The sequence below is a fragment of the Vulpes lagopus genome, chromosome 23, assembly GCF_018345385.1.
Source record: "Vulpes lagopus strain Blue_001 chromosome 23, ASM1834538v1, whole genome shotgun sequence".
In the NCBI taxonomy this organism is placed as follows: domain Eukaryota; kingdom Metazoa; phylum Chordata; class Mammalia; order Carnivora; family Canidae; genus Vulpes; species Vulpes lagopus.
The window spans coordinates 58,052,251-58,077,058 of record NC_054846.1 but is presented as its reverse complement, the minus strand read 5'-3'; the positions used below and the strand labels follow the sequence as shown (position 1 = coordinate 58,077,058).

Below are 24,808 nucleotides of genomic sequence, written 5' to 3'. Positions count from 1 at the left end.
AGAAAAAATAAATAGGGATCCCTGGGTGGCGCAGCGGTTTAGCGCCAGCCTTTGGCCCAGGGCGTGATCCTGGAGACCTGGGATCGAATCCCACGTCGGGCTCCCGGTGCATGGAGCCTGCTTCTCCCTCCACCTATGTCTCTGCCTGTGTGTGTGTGTGTGTGTGTGTGTGTGACTATCATAAATAAATAAAAATTTAAAAAAAGAAAGAAAAAGTAAATAGAAGGGGAGTTGGAGGCCGAGTAGAGTGCGTCGAATGCCACACTGAGGCATTTAGACTATGACCCCGCAGACAGTTGGGAGCCACCCAAGGGATGCGTCCCATCGACCATGGCAACTGCTAAAATTCATCCGAGCAGCCAGTGCTGGAGGGAAAGGGCAGGAGCAGGGAGGAGCATCCTAACGCAGGCAGAAGAGATGGATGTGAGAACGATTTGGGGGAGGAGCAGTGGTGACTGGTAACAGCGCCCGGGGAGCCAAGGCCCAGGTGTCGCCCGATGCCCGGAGGGGGAGGATTCGCAGGTTTCAGAAGTACTGAAATCCGCAGAAATGGTTGCTCATCCAAGGAGAACCGCACAGCCGGGACGGGACGCGGGGCTCCGGGCGGCGAGGGAGGGGCCGCCGCCCTCGAGCAGGGCAGTTAACGGAGCAGTAAGGGGCGCCCGCAGCCCCCCGCCGGCTTTGCTTCACCCCAAGCAGCTCTTGGGGCGGAAACGCAAGGTCAAGGGCTTCGGGCCCTTTCCCGGTTCCAAAGAAACGTCCATTACCAATTTATGGAGCATATCGGGGCATTTCGCGCAGTCCGGGGGGGGGCGGGGGGGCTCCCTCCACCCACGTGCGCGGGAGGACCGGCCTCCAACACCTGCCCAGGGCCCCAGGGCCGCGCCGCTAGGGACGGGCGGAGTCCTGCTCCGGCTTCCCCGCTCTCGGCCGGGGGACTGGGGGGCGGGGGACTCGGGGGTCTAGGGGGCCGGGGATGGGGGGTCTGGGGGGGCCGGGGATGGGGGTCGGGGGACTGGGGGGCCTGGGCCGGGGGATCGGGGACTGGTGGGGCGGGGGACTGGGAGGACCGTGGGGTCTGGGCGGCCAGGGCCTAGGGGGAGCGGAGAACCGGGCGGCCGGTCGGGGGGACTGGGAGGACTGGGGGGCCTGGGCCGGGGACCGGGGCCGGGGCCAGGGACTGGGGGGCCTGGGCCGGGGGATCGGGGACTGGTGGGGCGGGGGACTGGGAGGACCGTGGGGTCTGGGCGGCCAGGGCCTAGGGGGAGCGGAGAACCGGGCGGCCGGTCGGGGGGACTGGGAGGACTGGGGGGCCTGGGCCGGGGACCGGGGCCGGGGCCAGGGACTGGGGGGCCTGGGCCGGGGGATCGGGGACTGGTGGGGCGGGGGACTGGGAGGACCGTGGGGTCTGGGCGGCCAGGGCCTAGGGGGAGCGGAGAACCGGGCGGCCGGTCGGGGGGACTGGGGGGCCTGGGCCGGGGGATCGGGGACTGGTGGGGCGGGGGGCCAGGGCCGGGGCCTGGGGGGGCGGGGGTCCGGGGGCCCGAGCCGAGGCCCGGACCTGGCCCTGCAGCCAGCGCCGGAGGTACAAGCAGCGTTCCCACCAGCGGCCCCAGCCCCGGCGGAGGCCACGCCCCCTCCTGCCCGCCCAATCAGCGTCCGCCCCCGAGCGCCTCCCAACAAACGGCCCGCTGATTGGCTGTTTTTGCCGCCGGCCGCGTCGTCCCGGCAACCAGACAATCGGACGCGACGGCGGGGCGGCGGGGCATCCAGGCCCCCGGCTCCCCCGCCTCGCCCCCGGTCCCGGGCTCCGCCGGCGTCTGGCACCATGTCGGTGCGGACACTACCGCTGCTCTTCCTGAACTTGGGCGGGGAGATGCTTTACATCCTGGACCAGCGGCTGCGGGCCCAGAACATCCCGGGAGACAAGGCCCACAAAGGTGAGAGGCGCCCGGCCCCCGCCCCCACCCCCGGCCCCCCGGACCGGCCGGCACCCCTGCGCCCGCGCGCCCGCAGCCGGGGACCTCTCACAAAGCCGCGGGCCCCTCGGGGCTCAAATGCCCCCAAAAGATTGTTTTTTCACAGCAGAAGGATTTAATGCCCGCTCTGGGGTGTGTCATTAGGGGACCTGACCACCACCCCGTCTATTTCCCCATCGCCTCGCATTGGAGGGATGACCCCCCACCTCGACCACCGATCCCCGCCCCCCCGGTGTAGGAGACCGAGCTACCCACCCCCGGGCGGCCCGCACTGCTAGTGCAAGCAGCCTCCGCCGCCCACACCCCCCAGCAGGTGCCGAGCCCCACCCCCCCCACCCCACCCCCGTCCTCCTCCCCTCTCCTCCCTCCTCCCGAGCTGGAGGCCAGGCTTGCTGATCTCAGAAGCTATTTCTAGAAAGATGGGGCTCTGAAATAACAGATTAATAAGAAAACATACGAAAGTCACATTATTCCCTTCATAGTGGTTGGAAGAGAAGGCAGTTCTAGAGATAATTCTCTGAGAGTTTCCAAAACGCAAGATATGTCGCCCCCTCTACCCCGCACCTTAACCCTCGGTTCAAATGACCACCCAGAACTCTGCCGCCTTTTCCTCCTCCAAGCCTCCTGGGATGAATGAAGTAGGAAAGAACTACTTACATTTCTTTCTTTCTTTCTTTCTTTCTTTCTTTCTTTCTTTCTTTCTTCTTTCTTTCTTTCTTTCTTTCAAGATTTTATTTATTTATTCATGAGAGACACATTGAGAGAGAGAGAGAGAGAGAGAGGCAGAGGGAGAACTGGGTTCCCTGCAGAGAGCCCCATGCAAGACTCGATCCCAGGACCCCCAGATCAGGACCTGAGCTGCAGGCAGACGCCCAACCGCTGAGCCCCCCCACCCAGGCGCCCCAGAACTATGTATTCCAAGGTAGAGAAAGAGAACTTGGTATAAAGGAAACTAATACAACCCCACATTAAACTTTTAATCCTCTCCAGCAGTCCGCATGCTCAGCTGATGTTAAACGAACACATTCAGATGTTAAGCATACATATTCAGATAATCACTGCTGTGTCTGTGCGGTGGAGCCCAAGTCCACGCACAGAGATGAAAAGAACTCCCTGTAGCATGCCCCCACCATCCCCGTTCTGCACAGCGCTGCCCCCGAGCTTTCTAAAATGCAAATCTGTCCATACTCCCCACTACTCAAAACCCTTTGTCAGCTCTCACTGCTGTTTGGATGTAGACCAAGTCTTTGGCAGGACGTTTAAGAGCCCCTGATGACCTGATCTCTCCCCACCTCTGCAGTCCCACCTCCCACTGCCTCCTGCTCTGTATCATAATAACACCAAACGGCTTGTAGGTTTACATGTAAAGCATGTTCATTCACGTTTCCATGCTAATAAACCCCATTCTACCCCAAACGTCCCATTTCGGTGCTAATAGTTCCCGTTCCATCCTGCATTATTCAGCTTGAGAATCAGCTCCTTCAAGGAAGCCTCCCCACACCAGGAAAGAGTCTGAGAATACTCCCATAGCACCCCATGCTTGCCTTTCCCTACCTTTCCCTGGTCTGTGGGTGTCTCCCCCACCCATGATTCTCTTACTCAGCTTCGTCCTCCTGCACCTAACACAGTGCCTAGACCAGAATAAATTGATGTTCAGTCAATGTCTGTTCAACTGATGATCCAAACTGGCTGTCTTTTATGATGTTGCCATTTGGTCCTCAAGAGGGTTCTGTTTTCCTTGGTACATATGTTCTGTGATTTCATTCAGGTGAACGGCCGGCACCAGTGAGCCGGCAGGTAGTCCTTGCACCAGCGGTCTGCATCTTGGAAAGCGGCGTTAAGTTAGCCATTAAGAGCATACTCTGCAGTCGTATCATTGGGTCCCAATTCCAGCTTTGCCATTTTACTAGTTGTGGGACCTTGGAGTGTAAACCCTCTATAAGCCTGCTTCTTTTTTCATAACATGGGCATCATACAGACAGCAAAGTTGTAAGAATTGAATGAGATAATGTATTCACCATGTTTAACACGATGAGGAGGTGTTGGCTTTCAAGAGGGGATCTGAGCAAGACCCTGTGAATATGAAAGGACTGGCTTCCCTTGTCTTCAGGAGCTATAGTCCTTCTGGGTTTGCTAAATGCCGCTTTAGGGAGTTTCGACCATTTTTAGAAATTCACATTCACACACTCATTCCTCCCTTCCTCAGTGTAGGTGAGTGTGAGACATGATGTGAGATGCTGGGTGGAGCCTGCTGCAGCCCTTCTGTGCATTCACTGGAAGTAGGGCTCTGGATCCATCTCATCTAGTAATGATTCTCAAGGTGGGGGACATACCTTCCTAACAACAACAACAAACCTATTAAGCACTTAATGCGTACCAAGGACTCCTCTGACGACCTTAATCCCCACAACTATACTATCATGTGGGTCATACTATCCCCAATTTACAGATGGGGATACTGAAGTTAAATTTGCCTGGGGTTACATAGCCAGAGAGAGAAGAAGAGTAAAGGATTTGAACCCAGGTCATCAGGCTCCAGAACTCATCCTCTTAGCAGATATGTCCTTCACCACTGGACCCTACTTCCATATTTGGGGGGACTGTATCAGAATCTTTGAGGGTGAGGGGGATGGGAGGTCAGAAAGAGAGGGAGAGCTCTGAAAAAACATCGTCCAGTGGACCCACTGATTTCAGGAAAGAAATGACAGAAAGTAAGCGGCTCGTGGGGACTTGCAGAAGACAGAAAACAGGGTCGAGGGTGTAGGCTTCAGAAAGCTGAGAAACCCCCGTCTATCCCACCCCTGAGAGCTGGCGTAGCTGCAGGAGTCACTGTGACAATTGCTAGTGTGCCCAGAGGCCTATAAAACACCAAACAGGGTAAGCAAGTCCTTGTCGATGCTGTGAATGGAAATCATATCTCTTCTAGGTGTTTTCATTATCTTACAGGACTAATTGGTCTCCTGGAGGCCAGGCCTGTCCCACAAGGCCAATGAGGATCCTGCCGTTTCCACCACAGTGCAGCCTCTAGTTTAGCATTCAACAGAAAGGAAGTGCTCTCCGCGTGGGGCAACTTTTGAGTGTTGCATAGGAATGTCGTCCCCCCCCCCCACCCTTTTTTAAGCAATAGCAAGAATAATAAGAGCGGCCTTTGCCTCACTCAGGCCTCACTTGTGGCCTCTCAGAAATCCTCCTAAATAAGACCCTATTACATTCCATTTACATTCCTCATTTTACAGAAGGGGAACCTGAGACACCCAGCCGGTAAGTGATTTATATCCACTCCCCCCACCCCCCCCCCCCCCCCCCCCCCCGCCCCAGGACGAGCACATCACGGTGAAGCCCTGAACGCCCCCAAACACGGTGGTGAGGTTCAGTTTTTATTTTTCTAGTTCCAGCTTCACAGGCAGCTCTGGGCAGCCTTGGGCCTTCCTCCCACTCGGAATATAACTAAAGCGACGCTGGCCTAGGCAAGTCCCCCGGGACACCAGCACAGAAGGGCGGGACCTGGTTCCCTGCCCCGGGAGCCCCGGAGCCCCGGGAGGACCGCGCGGCGCTGCGGCGCCCTCTGCCGGAGCTGAGCGTCACTGCCCGCAGGAGCGCGTTGGGGGACCTCGGTCGTTGGCGGGGAGCCCCTGCCCCCCCACCCCACGCCGGGAGCCCCTTGTGGCAGCACCCCTCTGAATTCCCACGGACCCGCCTGTAAAATAAACGCCACCCGAATCAGAAGTGTGGACTTTATGCCAAAGAAGCCAGCACCTGCTCTAAGAAGGCCTGGCCCTTGCTGCAGCTTCCCCAGGGCTCCCTCTCCAAAAGCCCCTGACCTGGCAACGGGAAGCCTTTGCCGCCAGCTAGGGCAGGGCAGGGCTTTCAGACAGGTGTCTCAGGTGTACTGAAGGCGCCCGAATGCCTGACCTGGTTACAACCTCAGAAACCCCCCTCCGAAACAATCCAGGGCAGTTGCTTCCAGGGACCGTTAGCTACAAAATGTTTTTATTTTTTTTTAAGATTTTTATTTATTTATCCATGACAGAGACACACACACACATAAAGAGAGAGAGAGAGAGAGAGAGGCAGAGACACAAGCAGGTTCCACACAGGGAGCCCGACGTGGGACTCAATCCCGGGTCTCCAGGATCCTGACCTGGGCCAAAAGTGGTGCTAAACCGCTGACCCACCTGGGCTGCCCTGCCCCAAAATGTTTTTAAAATGTGGCTGTGTTTAGAACCCTGTTTATGGGGTTGGGTTGGTGTTCTAGGTTGAAATCTCTCCCCGCCTCCAATAAAAGAAAAAAGAAAGAAGGAAAAAAAAAGGAAAGAAAGAAAGAAGAAAGAAAGAAAGAAAGAAAGAAAGAAAGAAAGAAAGAAGAAAGAAAGAAAGAAAGAAAGAAAGAAAGAAAGAAAGAAAGAAAAAGAAAGAAAGGCCATATTTCAACCTTTATGGATGGGGTCCAAAGCTGTGATGTAGAGAAAGCGGAGCCAGCTAAGTGAGGCCAGCTAAGTAAGTGCTCAGTGTGTGTCATCCATTTCCTCCCCACAGCAACCCCATGAGAGAGATGCAGTGATGATCCCCATTTTACGGATGAAGAAATTGAGGTCCAACAAGTTGCTGGAAGTTACATAGCTAGGAAAAGGTTAGAGCCAGGTCCCAAACCACAAAGGGTCTTGGTTCTCACAGACTCCTCCAGCCTAGCACATTTTCCTTCATTTGCTCTCCTCTTCGCTGCCTCTGTCCTCACGGGCTTTCTTTACAGTGATCAGCATATCAGAAAAGTAAGTCAGAAACAAATGAACTTTTTTTTTTCCTTTTATTTCAAGTTTCAAGTTTTCTGGGCGATAGGTGCTCAGTCAGCTAAGCGCCTGCCTTCCACTCGGGTTTCCATCCTGGAGTCCTGGGGATCAAGCCCCCGCATCAGGCTCCCTTGTACCTGTCCACTGGGAGTCTGCTTATCCCTCTGCCCTTCCCCCCTGCTCCTGCTCTCTCTCACCTGCTTTCTCACTCTCTCTCTCCTGTAAATAAATAAAATCTTTCAAAAAAATTCAGGTTTTCTAACTGGAGCAGTTCAATCTGTACTCTAGAAAGGGAAATCCTAACATTAATAAAAATCCAGGTGGTACAAAAAGAAAATCCTCTCTCTCCCTGCTCTTGGGAGTCTTCCTCAAGGAAGTCAGTGTTTGTAAAGTCTTTTTCTTTTTTTTAAGATTTATTCATTTATTTTAGAGAGCAGGAGCAGGAGGGGCAGAGAGAGAAGGCAGGAGAAACTCAGGCAGACTCTACACTGAGCGTGGAGCCCGATGCAGGACTCGACCTCAAGACTCTGAGATCATGACCTGAGCTGAAACCAAGAGTCAGATGGTCAACTGACCCTGCCCCCCGGGGTCCCCTTGTAAAGCCTTATTTTGAATGATGTGTGTTCTCATAGCTTCTTTCGGGATAAACCCCAGGGGAGCTAGTCCTGCATTTCCCGCCCACAAGGCCCCTCTCTGGAAGGTATAGCCTCTCCAGGGCTTTTTTGGAAATTGTTATTTATGCATCATCCTCTTCAAAGCTTCACGTGGAAGGCAGAGGGTTTGCATTAGACATTAATGCAAACATGCAAAGTGGAGTACCATAGCCCAGGTCATTGGGTTTGGTGTTTTTTAAAGCCTTCTTGAAAAGAATGTTCTCACTTCATGAACTGGTGTTTTCTTTTTATATGCTTCATGTAGATGAATGGACAGAGGTGGACAGAAAACGAGGTATGCTATCTTTGGGCTGCATGCGTTCAGTCTGCATCCACAGGCTCACTCGGTCCTTCATCATTGGGCTTACTGAGGGACCTCTCTAAGTATTTCCAAGGAAAAACCTAGGCATTGAGTTTCTCTTTAGCCTAGAGACTGGTTATACATTGGAATCTCTTACTTAAATAAATGCAGCATATAGGATGAAAACCAAGCCAACTTTGGCCAAAGGATCATATGGCACCTAAGGTATCTGTCTCTTCATCAGTTCCAAGTTTTGCAGGGACCGCCGGGGTTAGCGGCTACACTTCTGGGTCAGCCATCCTCTTTGGTAGTCCAAACAATTCTGAGACAGTACCATGCAGCCAAAGAATTGTGCTCCAACACCAGTGCTCCTCCCTGAGCCATTCTCCATAGCACACAGAGATCTCTATTGAGCAGTGGAGAAAACTAGAAGCCTGTGGCTGCCTGGCTGCCAGACCTGTGGGCCGAAGCATGCATGCACTGTGGCCTTATTGTGCCAAATCTTCAGTTTCCCCTTTACCCACAACTAGCAGCAAACCTGAAAATTTGGCCAGTTCCTCAGAATAAAACCTTAGCCTTTCTTACCCTTCAATGCCACAAGTTCCTTCCATCACTTGACATTTGGGTACCGTTTACACATGTCACCAGCCATCGTCCTCAATATTTTCCATGCTCTCAGTATACCAAGTATGCTGGGGAGATGACGTATGTAATATTTAAGAGCATGGGCATTAAAATCCAATACCCCATCCTAATTTCAGTTCCACCACCTGCCGTGTGACCCTGGACTTTAACCTCTCTAAAACCCAGTGTTCCTCCTTGACAGGATAAGGAGAGTAAATCAAAGTTGTCGAGGGATTTAAATGAGAGAATGCGTGGAAAGTTCTAAGCCTTGTGCCTGGAACATAGTAAAGATTCAAAAGTAGTAACCATCCAGAAGTAGTAGCTTCTCTCTTTTACCCTTGGTTCCAAGTTGTATGTTCCCAAGAAACAAACGTATAGCAGAGGTAGTTGGTAAAAACTCAGTTGCCTGCATCAAGAGAATCCTTTCATCAGGCCAGGCTCAAAGGAAAACCCAACCGAAGTGCCTGATACACCCTTAACTATATTTTATCACCTCTTGTGAGCAACGTCTGGCCCACCTCCTGACGCAGGGTGGAATTTCAGGCAAGAAGTGTGGATTATGAAGGCTGTTCGCAGACATAATTGAATCATTGGAATTTATTTGAACTTAGACACTACAAAATAATGAGCAGAAACCGACTTGGTAGTCAGGACCAGGACGAGCAACGTGGTATGTTAAGAACTCAGTTACTAACACCTCTGATGCACCCCTGAAAAACTACATCCTTCCCTGCCCTTAGTCTCTGCCCGCAGAAACCTGGCTCCCAGTGCATCCCTGCCTCATGAAATCATGCAAAGCTCCCATGAGTGCCAAAAACTAACCCCAAGGCTGACCAGCAGGTCTGCTTAAAATCATTTCTCGGATTGAACTGAAATACGAAGTGGGATGCTTTCTGCAGGGCAGGGACAGCCGTCACGTCCTCTTTGTGCCTTGGTGTCTATCTCCGTCTAGTAGAGACTTAGGCCACCTCAACCAAGTGCTAAGTAAAGCACGATGTGAGATGTACACCTGTCAGCATTTGCCCCCATGTTCCTTCCACAGACTCACATTCGAGAGATGGGAGCTCTGGGTACCAGGGTCCAATCATAAAACCACCACTTTTCTCTTTGGGGTCACTTGTGTCACTGCTCTGCCCACAGGGACAGGGCGTGCTGTACTCTTAACAACAGGTAAGCTTCCTGGTTGTCAGGGGGCAAGGAGCCGTGGTGATATAGCCTGTTCACTTCCCGGGGGAAAGGCTTCGTTTTCCTTTTTAACTTTGCCAGAGTGACTAACAATCACCCTGCAATTTTCTTTCTCTTAGAATTGATGTATTTGGGTCTAAGCTATTTTCCTTGATACTGCTAGGGACTCAAAGACCCTGGAGAAATGGCTCAGCACCCAGGCAAATGGCAGCTTCCTTAAGCATTGACATAATGGGAGCTGATGCGATCCTTCCACTAGAGCCCTTCCTCTTTGGCACTCCTCCTTGCCCTATATAAATCCATGGAAAATTCTTCAAATTCTTTTTCTCAAGGCCTTATGCGTGGCTTTTCGTTTGTACCTACTTCCTTGCAAGTTCTGCATTTGATACAGGCTATCCTAAGACAAAGGGAGAAAACCCACCTGCTTGCTTAGTTCAGAGACAAAAGACTATTCATGAAACAAACCCAGAGAAGCTCGTATGTCTCCAAGCTGTCCACACTGGGGAAATGTTAGTGAACATTAATGGCAAGCTGCAATGGGTTCAAATTGTCAGATGTGAGAGGTACCCTGGGTTGGTAATGGATTTGGTTCTTGCTCACAAAGAGGATGGAGCCTCAGGTAAAGTTAAAAGGGCAAGTGTGAGTTCAACACTTCTATAAGGAGTCAGTCATTTAGTTCTTTTGTGTCTAAATGTGGGGGATCCCCTCCCCTCGCTCCATAGCCCTTCCATGTAAGATTTATTTTTATTTTTATTTTTTTAAGATTTTTATTTATTTATTCATGAAAGACACACACAGAGAGAGAGGCAGAGACACAGGCAGAGGGAGAAGCAGGCTCCATGCAGGGAGCCCGAGGTGGGTCGCTATCCCGGGACTCCAGGATCATGCCCTGGGCCAAAGGCAGACGCTAAACCGCTGAGCCACCCAGGGATCCCTAAGATTTATTTTTTATTTGTTTATAAGATAGACTTTTTTTTTAAGATTTCATTTATTTATGTATTCATGAGAGACACAGAGGCATAGGCAGAGGGGGAGGCAGGCTCCATGCAGGTAGCCCAATGTGGGACTTGATCCCGGGTCTCCAGGATCCTGCCCTGACCCAAAGGCGGATGCTCAACCGCCGAGCCACCCAGGTGTCCCCCATGTAAGATTTAAATACAACGAGCCCTCAGCTCGCCCTTCTCTACCAAAATGCTCTTTGAGATGCCTTTTTTTTTTTTTTTAAGATTTTATTTATTTGTTTGTTTGTTTTAAGTAGGCTCTGCATCCAGCATGGAGCCCAACTTGGGGCTTGAACTCATGAGACCTGAGTTGAGATCAAGAGTCAGATGCTTAACTGACTGAGCCACCCAGGAACCCCAAGATTTTATTTTTTAAGTAATCTCTACACCCAAAGTAGGGCTCAAACTTACAACCCCAATATCAAGAGCCACATGCTCTACAAACTGAGCCAGCCAGGCACCCTGATGCTGGCCTGACCCCAGGGTACTTCTACTTCTGTCAATTATTTAAAGCTGGAGAGGTGCCTGAAACCATGACCTGAATGAGCTACCTTGTCTTCCATCTCTAAAATACACCGTCACAACCAATCACCTGGTGCCAGCAACCTCTGGCAAGAGAAAGAGGCATTTGAATCCTTTGGTGATAGCCACTCATAAACATGAGTCACTCATTAAACAATGATTGATTTTGTATAATTATTGTAAGTCATCCATTTTCTTTCAAGTTTTTTTTTTTTTAATTTTTTTTTTTTTTAATTTACTAATGATAGTCACACACACACACACACACACACAGAGGCAGGACACAGGCAGAGGGAGAAGCAGGCTCCATGCACCGGGAGCCCGACGTGGGATTCGATCCCGGGTCTCCAGGATCGCGCCCTGGGCCAAAGGCAGGCGCCAAACCACTGCGCCACCCAGGGATCCCCTTTTTTTTTTTTTTTTTTAAATTTTTTTTTTTTTAATTTACTAATGATAGTCACACACACACACACAGAGGCAGGACACAGGCAGAGGGAGAACATTTTCTTTCAAGTTTTAATTAACTATGAATGTATATTCTCCGCGTCCATATACTGTCACCCTTAGGCCAGGATATATCTGGCTTAATTAAGAATAATCTGTGTTTGGGGCGCCTGGGTGGCTCAGCCAGTTAAGCATCTGCCTTTCGGCTCAGGTCATGATCCCAGGGTCCTGCTCAGCAGGGAGCCTGCTTCTCCCTCTCCCTCTGCCCCTCCCTCAACTCATCCTCTCCCTCCCTCTCTCTCAAATGAATAAATAAAATATTTTTTTAAAAAAGCATAATCTGTGTTCATACATACCTCTTCCTATTTCTTGTACCAAAGAGCTTTCCTAGCCTTCAACTAATGTTATTTGAGTAGCACAAAATGTCTGAATGAGTGAGTGAATGGAGAACTAGAATTACAGACACTTTGGTTTGCACACGCCTTAGGATTTTTATTCTCACCAGATGGAAATTTTCCATTCGAACAACAATATGAGACATATCACCACAGAGTAACATCAATATTATAGATCAAGTATAGAAATTAAGGCATTCTAAAATGGTGCTAATCTGAAGTACATGTCTTGTAGAAACATTAGAAATGTTTTCATCTCTAATCAGTGGGTAAACTTGTCTATTTTCATAAAATGTTTTTTTCTTGGGGTGCCTGGGTGGCTCAGTCAATTAAGCGTCTGCCTTTGGCTCAGGTCATGAGTCCTGGGATTGGGCTCCCTGTTCAGTGAAGAGCCTGCTTCTCCCTCTGTCCTTCCCCCCAGCTCATGCTCTCACTCTTTCTCTCTCTCTCTCTCAAATAAATAAAATCTTTAAAAAAATTTTTTTTTCTTTAAAAAGAATCAGTCACCATTAATGGTCCCATTTTTATGAAATTGTGTGTAAAAACGTTATAGAAAAAAAAAAAAACGTTATAGATTAGCTAAAAAGACCACAAAAAGAGCAGTGCTGTTTCTCATTTTTTTATTTTTATTATTATTATTATTTTGCTGTTTCTCATTTTAAAGAGGAGATCTAATCTAGAGTGTTCATAGAAATATTTTTTAAAGACACCTTTCCGGGATCCCTGGGTGGCGCAGCGGTTTGGCGCCTGTCTTTGGCCCAGGGCGCGATCCTGGAGACCCGGGATCGAATCCCACGTCGGGCTCCCGGTGCATGGAGCCTGCTTCTCCCTCTGCCTATGTCTCTGCTTCTCTCTCTCTCACTGTGTGCCTATCATAAATAAATAAAATTTAAAAAAATAAAAATAAAAAATAAAGACACCTTTCCCCTATCATCAAGTGAGATAACGTATGTATAAAAGTGGTTTATAACCTCTGGAGCAAAAATAAATTTAAAAATATAAATAAATAAATAAATAAATAAATAAATAAATAAATAAATAAATAAAATAACCTCTGGAGCACAACACATTCATACATTGTCAAATTTATGTCTGCTCTGAGACAGCCTCATAAAGCACCCTGGACCCTGCCTTCTCTGGGGACACCTGTGTGGGTTCTCCCGAGGGAGCAGATCTCACCGGCACGTCAGCATCCCCACTGCACGTGGACCCAGCTCCTCCATTCCATTCATAGCCCGCATCTCCTGATCCAAGCTTCCTTCGGTCCCTTGCTCAGCTCTGTTCTCTCTTGTCCCTACAGTTCTGAATGACATCATCTCCACCATGTTCAATCGAAAGTTTATGGAGGAATTGTTCAAACCCCAAGAGCTCTACTCCAAGAAGGCCCTGCGGACGGTCTATGACCGCCTGGCTCATGCCTCCATTATGAGACTGAACCAGGCCAGCATGGATAAGGTGAGTAGACAGCTGCCTCCTCCCCTCGGTTGCATTTCTTGTCCCTTTGGCATATGAGCACAGACTGGGTCAAATGAGATGATGAATGTACTGGTGCCTTCCCAGAAAAAGGCACTTGTAGGTAGCAGTTCTTGGTGCTGAGTTTCGGAGTTGGAAGGGACCTCAAGTCGTGCATCCCAGCCCCTCTGATGTTTGTGTCATTCCACCTGCCCATATGGGCAGCTGGCGTTCGTGCCCACATGTAGAAACACACACCTCAAACCAATGCAAGTGCCAAACCCTTAAAAACTATTAATTCTACTTCATTCTTAAACACAGCTGTGTCATGAATTTTATTTTTATTTTTTTGAAGATTATTTATTTATTCATGAGAGACACACACACACAGAGAGAGAGAGAGAGAGAGAGAGAGAGAGGGAGGGAGAGGCAGAGACACAGGCAGAGGAAGAAGCAGGCTCCTTGCAGGGAGCCCGACATGGGACTCGATCCTGGGTCTCCAGGATCACACCCTGGGCCGAAGGCAGCACTAAACTGCTGAGCCACTCGGGCTGCTCTCCTGTGATGAATTTTTTTTTAAGATTTTATTTATTTATTCATGAGACACACACACACAGAGAGAGAGAGAGAGAGAGAGAGAGATTGGGAGGGAGAGGCAGAGACACAGGCAGAGGGAGAAGCAGGCTCCATGCAGGGAGCCTGACGTAGGACTCGATCCCGGGTCTCCAGGATCAGGCCCTGGGCTGAAGGCGGCGCTAAACCGCTGAGCCACCCGGGCTGCCCGTGTGATGAATTTTAAAAGCAAATTCAAAACTGCTCAGTCTTTACTTAGAACATGAACATACCTATTTCTTTGAGAAACAAATGATTGGACCACTCTGATTTTTAAAATAATGAGTCCAAATAAATAATGGTGGAGAATAGGGACTCCTGGGTAGCTCAGCAGTTGAACATCTGCCTTCAGCTCTAGGCGTGATCCCCGGGGTCCTGGGATCGAGTCCCACATTGGGCTCCCTGCAGGGAGCCTGCTCCTCCCTCTGCCTGTATCTCTGCCTCTCTCTGTGTGTGTCTCTCATGAATAAATAAATAAAAATCTTTTTAAAAAAATAATTATGGGGCAGCCCGGGTGGCTCAGCGGTTTGGCGCCACCTTCAGCCCAGGACATGATCCTGGAGACCCGGGATCGAGTCCTACGTCAGGCTCCCTGCATGGAGGCTGCTTCTCCCTCTGCCTGTGTCTCTGCCTCTCTCTCTCTCTCCTCTCTGTGTCTCTCATGAATAAATAAATAAGATCTTTTAAAAATAATAATCACTATGGAGAATAGACAAATCTCCTGTTCAGAAGACTCTCCTGTTCAGAATATAGTTACTTCCCCCCTCCCTGTGTGGGGCGGCAGTCAGTGACTTCCTTCCAAAGGGACAGTATGGAAGGGGAGAGAACAGCTAACTTAGAGTGGAGAAATGACAAACACTACAGGGTCAACATCAACGGTCATGTCGATCGTATGTACGGGAAAATTAATGAACTCTGAATAAAATATAGACTTCAGTTACTTTTAATAATAATAATCATTTTAAAGGAATTTAAAATAAATATTTTTAAGGTTTAATTTATTCATGAGAGACGCACAGAGAGAGGCAGAGACATAGGCAGAGGGAGATGCAGGGTCCATGCAGGAGCCCGATGTGGGACTCATCCCAGGACCCCGGGATCACGCCATGAGCCAAACGGAAGCACTCAAAATCCATACTCCCTTCCAGCTGGTGCCCGACAACCTCAGGGAGATGGGCTGCCTTTAACTCTGCCCTTACCTCCTCTCACTGACTTCTGGAAAGTTACTTTATTTCTCTGAGCCTCCATGTTCTCATCTATAAAATGAGGATAATAACAGTTTTTCATCAGTTCTGGGAGAATTAAGTGAGAAAACATAGTACACCAGGGCCTGATCCATAGTAGATGTTCAGTCAACATTAATCATCTCTGCCCTCTCCTCCCTCTACCTTTAAGAAGGCTTAGGTTTCCAGGGAGAAAGGACACAGAATTCAGAATAAAAAATAAAACAGATTCAGGTCTTAGCTCTACCAGTTATTAGCTGCAGACTCAATTTACTAATTCTGAACTTTCCTGTCTTTATCTTTTACCTGGTTTTATCCTTTACTCCTCTCACGGTGTCCTATCCACATCAAGTGCCTAGCGTGTGATAAAGGTGGCAGAGTCCCAGATCTAAATTTTTAGTATTATATGTTCACACACACACACACACACACACACACACACACACACACACCAGGTCCTGGGTATGCCACTTTCTAAACGGAATGTTTAGCTGCATGTTGGAGAAGTGGGATCATGTAGGAGGTTCTAGCAAATGCCTTAGGATCTGACCATCCTGAGGTCAGAGCTCACCCTGCCACTTACTACAAGCTATGTGGAATTAGGCAAGTCTCTTCATTCTTAAACTGAGGCATCTTCATCATAGAGCATCTTCATCATAGAGTCCCCGTCAACATTACATGGGACCAGACCAGGTGATCTACGTGAGTGGTGCTCAGCACTACATCCGTGGTCATAGTCTCCATCCTGCCTCGGATGTGCCCACAGCTTCTGTGCCAGACTGATTCCTCATGTCCCCCCACCCCCAGGCTGGCCTGCCACTGAGAGTGTCAGCCCTCTCCCATGCCCTAGGTGGAAAACACTGATCATTTTGGACAGCTCTCATCCTCGGCCCCAAACCTAGTCCAGCAGATGCCATATGTGACAGTTGTTCATTCGAAGAATCACATGCTCTTCTTTTCCCTGCCTTTTCCCTGCCCTCCGTCTTCATTCCTGGCCTTACTTCTGGATTACTCCAGCAGAGTTTCTCTGATTCTCATAGTCACTAGATGTCATTACACACCTGTCAGGAGCCAGGTACCAGCTAATCTCCCCACCTCCAGTCTCCCTTCCATCCCAGCTCATCATTGCCAGACTCACTAATCTGGCTTAACCACCACTTCATCACGGCAGCTCAGAAAACTTTAGTAGCCCCTCCAAACCCCACCACATCTAGTCTAAATTATTTTGCCTGTCTTTCTTTTTTTTTTCTAAAGGTTTTATTTATTTATTCATGAGAGACACAGGCAGAGGGAGAAGCAGCTCCATGCAGGGAGCCGGACATGGGACTCGATCCCGGGGCTCCAGGATCACACCCTGGGCTGAAGGCAGTGCTAAACCACTGAGCCACCTGGACTGCCCTTGCCTGTCTTTCTAAAACCTTTAATATTCTAACCGTGCCATACGTATCCAACCATATTTCCCACACACCCCAACACGAGCCACCCTCTCTAATCAGGCTGTTCTCCTCATTGTCCCAGGAAAATAGCCTGCTCACTGCTGCCTGCAGGCCTCTTCATGCTGTTCCCCTCAACTAGAACGCCTTTCCCCTCCTTCAGTCAGTATGAGCCCATGACTGCAGCCTTCTGCTCCCACAAAACCTATCCTGACCTCTTCAGTCCTCACCAGTGTCTTTGATCATTTGTGGACAGTCAGACCACACGTGGGGCTTGCTGATAGCTCATTAAGTATGGTTCAGCATTTAAAATTGCTCTTACACAGTTGTAGGACTTCACACTTGCAACTTACACACATACTCTCTCCTTGACTCCTCTTAGCAGTTAAGCAATGACAGGTAGTTAGGGAGGTTTTTTTTTTCTTTAAGATTATATTTATTTGCAAAAAAAAAAAAAAGATTATATTTATTTGATTACTTATTTGAGAGAGAGAGAAAGAGAGAGAGCTCAAACAGGGGGACAGAGAAGAGAGAAGAACCTCTAGCAGACTCCACACTGCTAGGGCACCGAGCCCGACATGGGGCTCGATTCCATGACCCTGAGATCATGACCTGAGCCAAAATCAAGAGTTGGACACTCAACCAACTGAGCCACCAGCCGCCCCAGGGAGAGTTTTTTACAGATGAGAAGACTCAGGCTCAGAGAGGCAAAGGGACATGGCCAGGGCCATCCACAACACGACAGCCGCAGCAGCGGAGGGCTGGTTTTTGAATTTCTGCTCTGTGAGACCAGCACCCAGTCCAGGACCCCACGGTTGCCGACACCGTTCCAAACATGTTCCGTTAGCAACACATGTAAGCTGACCAGAAATCCTGGTTTTCCCTGGAATACCCTGGTTTATTCTTGCTGTCCTGGCTTATTTATTCATATCATCCCCTTTTACACTCTTGGGTTGAGGGATAACTGACATGGTCACGCGAGCTGTAGGAGATGCCCCGAACTGGTCTTCCGGAAACGCTTGGCCGATCGATCCTATGGAAGTGCTGATGTCTGCTTCTGTTTATTTTGTTCAGCTCTATGACCTGATGACTATGGCTTTCAAGTACCAAGTCTTGCTGTGTCCCCGCCCCAAGGATGTGTTACTGGTCACCTTCAATCATTTAGACACCATCAAAGGTTTCATCCAAGACTCCCCAACCATCCTGCATCAGGTGGAGGAGACCTTCCGGCAGCTGACTGAAGTAAGAGGGTCACCAGCCCATGAGCTCCCAGCCCCATTCTTGTTCTCATTCCCCTGCTGACAGCAGCCAGATTCCATGACAGATAGAACAGGAGGAGGGAATGGCAAAGCCTGCCACTCTCCCCCAAAATTCTAGAAATCTCCAAGTATCCCTTTTGGCCACATAATGGATCTACCCTCCTTTTTTTTTTTTTTATGAGATTTTTTTTTCTTTTATTTATTTATGGTAGTCACACACACAGAGAGAGAGAGAGAGAGAGGCAGAGACACAGGCAGAGGGAGAAGCAGGCTCCATGCACCGGGAGCCCGACGTGGGATTCGATCCTGGATCTCCAGGATCGCGCCCTGGGCCAAAGGCAGGCGCCAAACCGCTGCGCCACCCAGGGATCCCTGGATCTACCCTCCTACTGTCAACCTTGGCGTCAGGAAAGCATAGACACAGAGCCCAGCCATTTCTTCCTGACTTTTCTGAAAGGGACTTAGTGGTGGTTGTGTCCCCTGCTCTTGTGGGGCACGCTGGGGCTTTGTCCCCTGGGGAGGGAGACGCGCTGGCTGTCCTGCTGCCCTGTCCCCCGGGTGCCCGCCTGGCCCTGCCTGTCGCTGAAGCCTCTCCCTGTCTCGGCAGACATACGGGGGCCTCTCGGCGGGGGAGTTCCAGCTGATCCGCCAGACGCTCCTCAGCTTTTTTCAGGACCTGCACATCCGGGTGAGTGAATGGGCATCCCAGGAGCACTCTGCACCGCTGTCCTGGGGCGAGGGGGGGCCAAGCGGCCAGCAGAAGAGGACTGAGGGTGCCCAGGGAGTGACTCCCCTGAGTTTGGCTCCATGACCATAAACTTCCCAATAACAAATCTCAGCAGTTGGTAAATGGACCAAGGAAGACAACAATGCCACCATTCCTTCCCGGTTACGTTATGTTTCTCTACTTTTTTTTAAAGATTTTATTCATTTATTCATGAGAGACAGAGAGAGAGAGAGAGAGGCAGAGACCAGGCAGAGGGAGAAGCAGGCTCCATGCAGGGACCTCGACGTGGGACTTGATCCCGGGTCTCCAGGATCATGGCCTGGGTTGAAGGCAGCGCTAAACTGCTGAGCCACCCGGGCTGACCCATTTTAAAAGATTTTATTCATTCACGAGAGACACAGAGAGAGGCAGAGACACCAGCAGAGGGAGAAGCAGGGTTCATGCCGGGAGCTCGATGTGGGACTCGATCCCAGGACCCCAGGATCACGCCCTGAGCTGAAGGCGGGCGCTAAACCTCTGAGCCACCTAGGAGTCCCATGTTTCTTTAAAATATGATTTATTCTCTTCTCTGGAGGAAATGGGGTCCCAAGGCTCCCAACCTGATCTCAGTTATAAGGCCTTCTCTCAAACCTTAGCACCCTTGACCTCTCCAGTAGCGGACAATGTTGGGAGGCTGCCCTCCCGCCCCACAAAGCCCCTCTCCTGGCCTTTTGTGGCCCCAGACCTTCCTGGCCTTGCCCTACAGCCTCCTGGCTCTGCGCCCCTCACTCCTTCCCCCCTTCACCTCCACCTGGGACTTTGGAGTCTAACCTACGCCCTCCCCTTGCCCCAGCCCTGCCACCGAGACCCACAGCTCCACCTGCTTGCTGAGCTTTCCATGAGGAGGCGCCAGGTCTGCAGTGAAAATCATCTCCAAAATTCCAGTCCTGCCCCGCTGCCGACTTCCCGATTGCTTTTGAAGGCGCCACCGCGTCTTCACTCACTCAGTTTGATTCTCCTTCTCTGACCTTCATCTGACGGCCTTACCAAGGCTGCCTTGCCAGGGCCCACGTCCTCCTTTCCCTGCTTGCTGGCCCCAGCCTGGCTCGGGCCCTCCTCTGCTTATCGGCTCTTGCTCCCAACTGACCCTGCCTCCTCCCTTCAGGCATTCTCGGGACAATTCTCCACCTAACTGCTGAGCTTCTGAATGTGGGACCCGTCTCTCTTGGACAGCACTTTGTTCCTCTGCATAATTTAACTCCCTGCTATGGGAAGGATGGGTAATAGGGCAAAATAAGCCCAGGCTCTGGAGTCAGACATCCTGGCATTTGAATCCCAGCTCCAGCACAGCTCTGTGACCTGGGACAGATTACCGCTCTTGAACCTTACTTCTTCATCTGAAAACTGGACATGATAATGCCTAATCCCGAGTAATAGCTAATGCAGCGTGTGTAATACGTGTGTATTTGCTTGTATGTGTACAGGCGAGAGTGCTTCCTTCCAGCAGTTGGTCCCAGTGATTACCTCCTGGCTGTAGACAACTGCAAGGAGGATGGGAATAGGACAGAGACTTGTGTTCCATTGTATACCCTCTGAACCTTTTAAATCTTGTACTTGTGCAGGTGTAACATATTCACACAATAAAATTCAAAACAGCGACACCTGGGAGGCTCAGTGGTTGAGCATCTGCCTTCGGCTCAGGGCATGACCCCGAGGTCCCGGGATAGAGTCCCACTTCGAGCTCCCCATAGGGAGCCTGCTTCTCCCTCTGCCTGTGTCTCTGCCTCTCTCTCTCTCTCTCTCTGTTTCTCATGAATAAATAAATAAAATCTTAAAAAATAAAGTAAAATAAAATTCAAAAAAAAGGAAGCAGTAGGATGCGCTTAGTACCTGATTATTATTTCCCTTTCATGGGCCAGGGAAGACAAATAGATTTCAACTAGGAGGCCAGTTTTATTTTTAACCCTCATGAATAATTTGATTTGCTATGGATCGAGTAATAATAACACCAGTATAAATTAGGATCTCTAATAGACATTGATTAAATAAAATATATGAAAGTACAAATGACATCAAGTTTTGTATTGCTTTAAAATATTGAAAACTCGGCATCAGATTCTTATCAAGACGATGACTATCTGGACATTGTTTTATGGGTTGTAGTGATAGGAGCAGCTATATTGATTTCCCAGTTCTGACCAGATAAAATTCATTATAATGAAAAGACACTCCCAATAATAAGTTCATAACAAAATCATTAAAATATATTAAACTACAAAATATATTAAGCTTTAATTGCTACATAGGTCAGCAGTGAAACATCAGGATGTTCATGAAGAAAAATAGGAATCACATATCCTGACGATACTCAGCCACTGTTCCGTCACGCTTGGCTGGGCTTCGAGTCTGGTCTTTAATGGTAATTCCACTCAACCGCAGTTTGTGATTGCCTATGTGGATTTTCTCTGTGTTCAAAAGAGCCTTAACAGTTTTTAGATTAGTTAGTAAAACCAACTAATTCAATCAAGAAAGCATAGGTCTGATCTAACACTCCCTTGCTTATTGTTTAGCCAAAGCAAATACAAAACGCCTCATCTGGATATCCAGAGTTTTCTGTGGTATCAAGAAACAACCTGACATGGTTTTAATGGGCTCAAGGCCCTGACCTGCTTCAGGCCTGGCCAGAGACTGCCTGAAAACCCATTCCCCTTGGGATCCTGAGTGCTCTTTACAGCGCCTTCAGCCCTCCCGAGCTCTTCCAATTGGTCCCCCACCTTCTCCTGTACTCTCTCTCCCACCTTCCCTCGTGGACTGCCCTCATGTCCTTCCCATTGTTTCCATTGTTGGAAAACATCATTCCATCTTCACCTCTCCATGGAATGTTCCCTATACCTCCCCTCCATCATCTGCTCCGCCTGGAAATATTTCAACCCGTAAGACTCGGTCAGTCTAACACATGTTTATTGTGTGCCATGAAAACATTCCAGGCACTGTTTTCAGCACTTGAGATGCATAAGTGAACAAGACCGAGGCCCTGCCTTAAGGAGGTTTTTCTACACTAGGAGGAAGAGACAGGGAGGATAAGTAAGTCATGTTCTTGTTCTGTTAACTCTAGGAAGATGGCAAGATTAGGTAAAATTATAAAGGGCAACAGGGAGGGGATATTGCATTAGACCAGCGCTGTCCAATAGCACTTTCTGTCTATGGAAATCTTCTATATCTGTGCTGTCCAATATGATAGCCACCAGCCACATGTGACTATGGAGCACTCTAAATATGGCTAGAGGGATCCCTGGGTGGCGCAGCGGTTTAGCTCCTGCCTTTGGCCCAGGGCGCGATCCTGGAGACCCGGGATCGAATCCCATGTCAGGCTCCCTGCATGGAGCCTGCTTCTCCCTCTGCCTGTGTCTCTGCCTCTCTCTCTCTCTCTCTCTCTCTCTCTCTCTCTCATGAATAAATAAATAAAATCTTTAAAAAAAAAAAATAAATAAATAAATAAATAAATATGGCTAGAGTGACTGAGAAACTGAATTTTTTTTTTAAATTTTATTTATTCCCCAAAAAAAAAAAAAAAATTTTTATTTATTTATGATAGTTACACAGAGAGAGAGAGAGAGAGGCAGAGACACAGGCAGAGGGAGAAGCAGGCTCCATGCACCGGGAGCCCGATGTGGGCTTTGATCCCAGATCTCCAGGATCGCGCCCTGGGCCAAAGACAGGTGCTAAACCGCTGCGCCACCCAGGGATCCCGAGAAACTGAATTTGTAATTTAATTTTAATCTCCACCCTTGACTAGTAGCTACTGGATAGAATTAGATGAGAGGGTTAGAGTTGAGTCAGGGGCGGTCTTTCTTTCTTTCTTTCTTTCTTTCTTTCTTTCTTTCTTTCAAGATTTTATTTATTCATGAAAGACACAGAGAGGCAGAGACATAGGCAGAGGGAGAAGCAGGCTCCCTATAGGGAGCCCAGTGTGGGACTTGATCCCAGGACTGTGGGATCACAGGCGCTAAACCGCTGAGCCACCCAGGCATCCCATGGGGCAGCCTTTCTGAGGATAGACCTTTTATTGAGAATGTGACTAACGAAGATCTCGGGGAAGCGCATCTAAACAGAAGGGAGAGCAAGTTCAAAGGCCCTGAGATGGAAAAGGCACGATGCGTTCCTTGGACAGAGAGGAAACCGGTGTGGGTGAAGCCTGCCTAGGCAGGAGTGATGCAGTTGACAAGCAGTGCAGCACGGGCACTAACCAACCAGAACAGATGCCAGTCATAAGCAGACTGCTACCTACCCACTGACTTAGCTCCATGCCTAGTGAGCAGTTGGTTCTAAGAGTAAAGAAAACATCTTAGGCATCCTAAGGTGAGCGGTAACATGATCTGATGTGTATCTGGAAGATGAACAGTATGGGGCAAGGGTGGAGGTAGGACAGCAGTCAGGACATGACTATAGAAATCTAGGTAGAAAATGAAAGTTCTTGGTGTAGGTGCTGCCAGTAGAGAGTGAGAAGTTGCCACGTCTGGGGAATCCCTTCAGGGCAAGAGCAGAAGACTTACTGAGACACTGAACGTGGGGAGGAAGGAAAAGAATGGAGAAGGGCTCCTATGCTTCTGGCCTGAGCAGCTGCTGGTGCCCAGTGCCATTGGCCGAGAGGAGAAGGACCAAGGGAAATATATTTGGGTAGAAAAATTCATTGATTTGACTATTAAATGTCCAAGTAGCGATGTCAAATAAGCAACTGAATATGCAAACCAAGAGTCCAGGGGAGCGATTATCTGCACACATGACAGAGATGGCATTTGAGGTCTTCTGGCCTCTTGGTGGAGGCTGGGTACTCTCCCTCATCCCCAGGTGGGGTGTTTGAAGCACCATCAGCATTTTGCCACCTCCCCCCTCACTTTCAGATCATTATTCTCCTGCCCTCGTCAACGTGGCCCTCTTCTAGTGAGCCCAGACCAGCAACCAAGCACCGCGCAAAGCCCTGCGCTCATCACTCACTGCTAAAACTGACTGCCAAGCCCCTCGCCCCTCGTTCCTGCAGCATTTATATCCTGGGCTCACTCTCCTCCTGGCCACCAGAGAATTGCCACCACCCTGGGGAACGTGAATGCTCTAGGACCCCCTTGCCTCATCCAGCTCTCCGGCCCCACACAGCTCTATGACCTTCATTTCCTCTTTCCATAGGACACATGATTCCTACCCTCAGGAACTCATTAGAGGAGGGGAGAATGCACCAAGTGCCTTACAGATTTTTTTCAAAGATGTTATTTATTTATTCATGAGAGACACACAGAGAGAGGCAGAGATGCAGGTGGAGGGAGGAGCAGGCTCCCTGCAGGGAGCACAATGTGGGGACTCCATCCTGGGACCCCGGGGTCATGACCTGAGCCAAAGGCAGATGCTCAACCACTGGGCCACCCAGGTGCCCCCAGATGTTTGATTTTAAAAACAGAAGAGTATAAAAAGAGAGGACACAAAGGGGGAGGGTGGTCAGTTCTACCTAAGAGAATTAGAAAAGTCAGGGTGCTTGGCGGGTTCAGTCAGTGGAGTGTGTGATTCTTGATCTCCAAGTCATGAGTTCAAGCCCCACATTGGGTGTAGAGATTATTTAAATAAAATTTTTAAAAAAGAAAAAAAGTCTTCATAGAGGGCCTGATATCTTTTTTTAAAAAATGGGTTTTACCAGGCCCAAGGGAAATAAAGGGAAGGGTTACCTGGCCACCTGGGTGGAGGACACCATCTCAATAAAGGCATGAGGTACATAACCACCTAGTGTATTTTGTGGTGCAGGGGATGCGGAAGGCTGCAAGCGTTTGGGTATGGCTGGAACATAGGACTTAAGGAGGAACATGGCTGCAGAGAAGAACAAGGGCCCACTGGACATTATCTGGCAGGTCCTTGAAGCAGGAGAGGGACATGGTCAGATATAAGTTGAGAAGAGTCTCTTCAGCAGCAGATTGGAGGATGCATCACAGCCAGTGAGAGGGGAGGCAGGCAGGCTAGTTAGGAGGCACCTGCAGTGGCCAAGTTAGAGATGACAAAGGTCTGCACTAGGGACCAGGGTGGAGACAAGGGGCCAGATAAAAGAAGTGATCACTGGCGAGGTGGTGCTGGGCAATGGGAAAGTGGGGGTCAGGGAAACTCTGATCACTGGCTTGGTGCCCTGGTTGTGTCCTCCACTACAATCAATCAGGAACACTAGAGGAGGGGATCCCTGGCTGGCGCAGCGGTTTGG

At 49.5% G+C, this 24,808-nt stretch overlaps 1 protein-coding gene across 2 annotated transcripts in view; it reads left to right on the top strand.

Annotated features, from left to right (window-relative positions):
• Window positions 1-1,458: 1,458 nt before the first annotated feature.
• OSCP1 (organic solute carrier partner 1) overlaps window positions 1,459-24,808 on the top strand; it is a 31,958-nt gene continuing 8,608 nt past the window's right edge. The window contains exons 1-5 of one of the 2 annotated variants that reach the window (XM_041737770.1): window positions 1,459-1,940; window positions 7,685-7,714; window positions 13,192-13,346; window positions 17,686-17,853; window positions 18,478-18,558. In XM_041737770.1, coding sequence (XP_041593704.1) covers window positions 1,829-1,940; window positions 7,685-7,714; window positions 13,192-13,346; window positions 17,686-17,853; window positions 18,478-18,558 — 546 coding nt within the window. In that variant the 5' untranslated portion in view covers window positions 1,459-1,828. The remainder of the gene's footprint in view (window positions 1,941-7,684; window positions 7,715-13,191; window positions 13,347-17,685; window positions 17,854-18,477; window positions 18,559-24,808) is intronic. The other variant, XM_041737771.1, reaches the window with a different exon arrangement.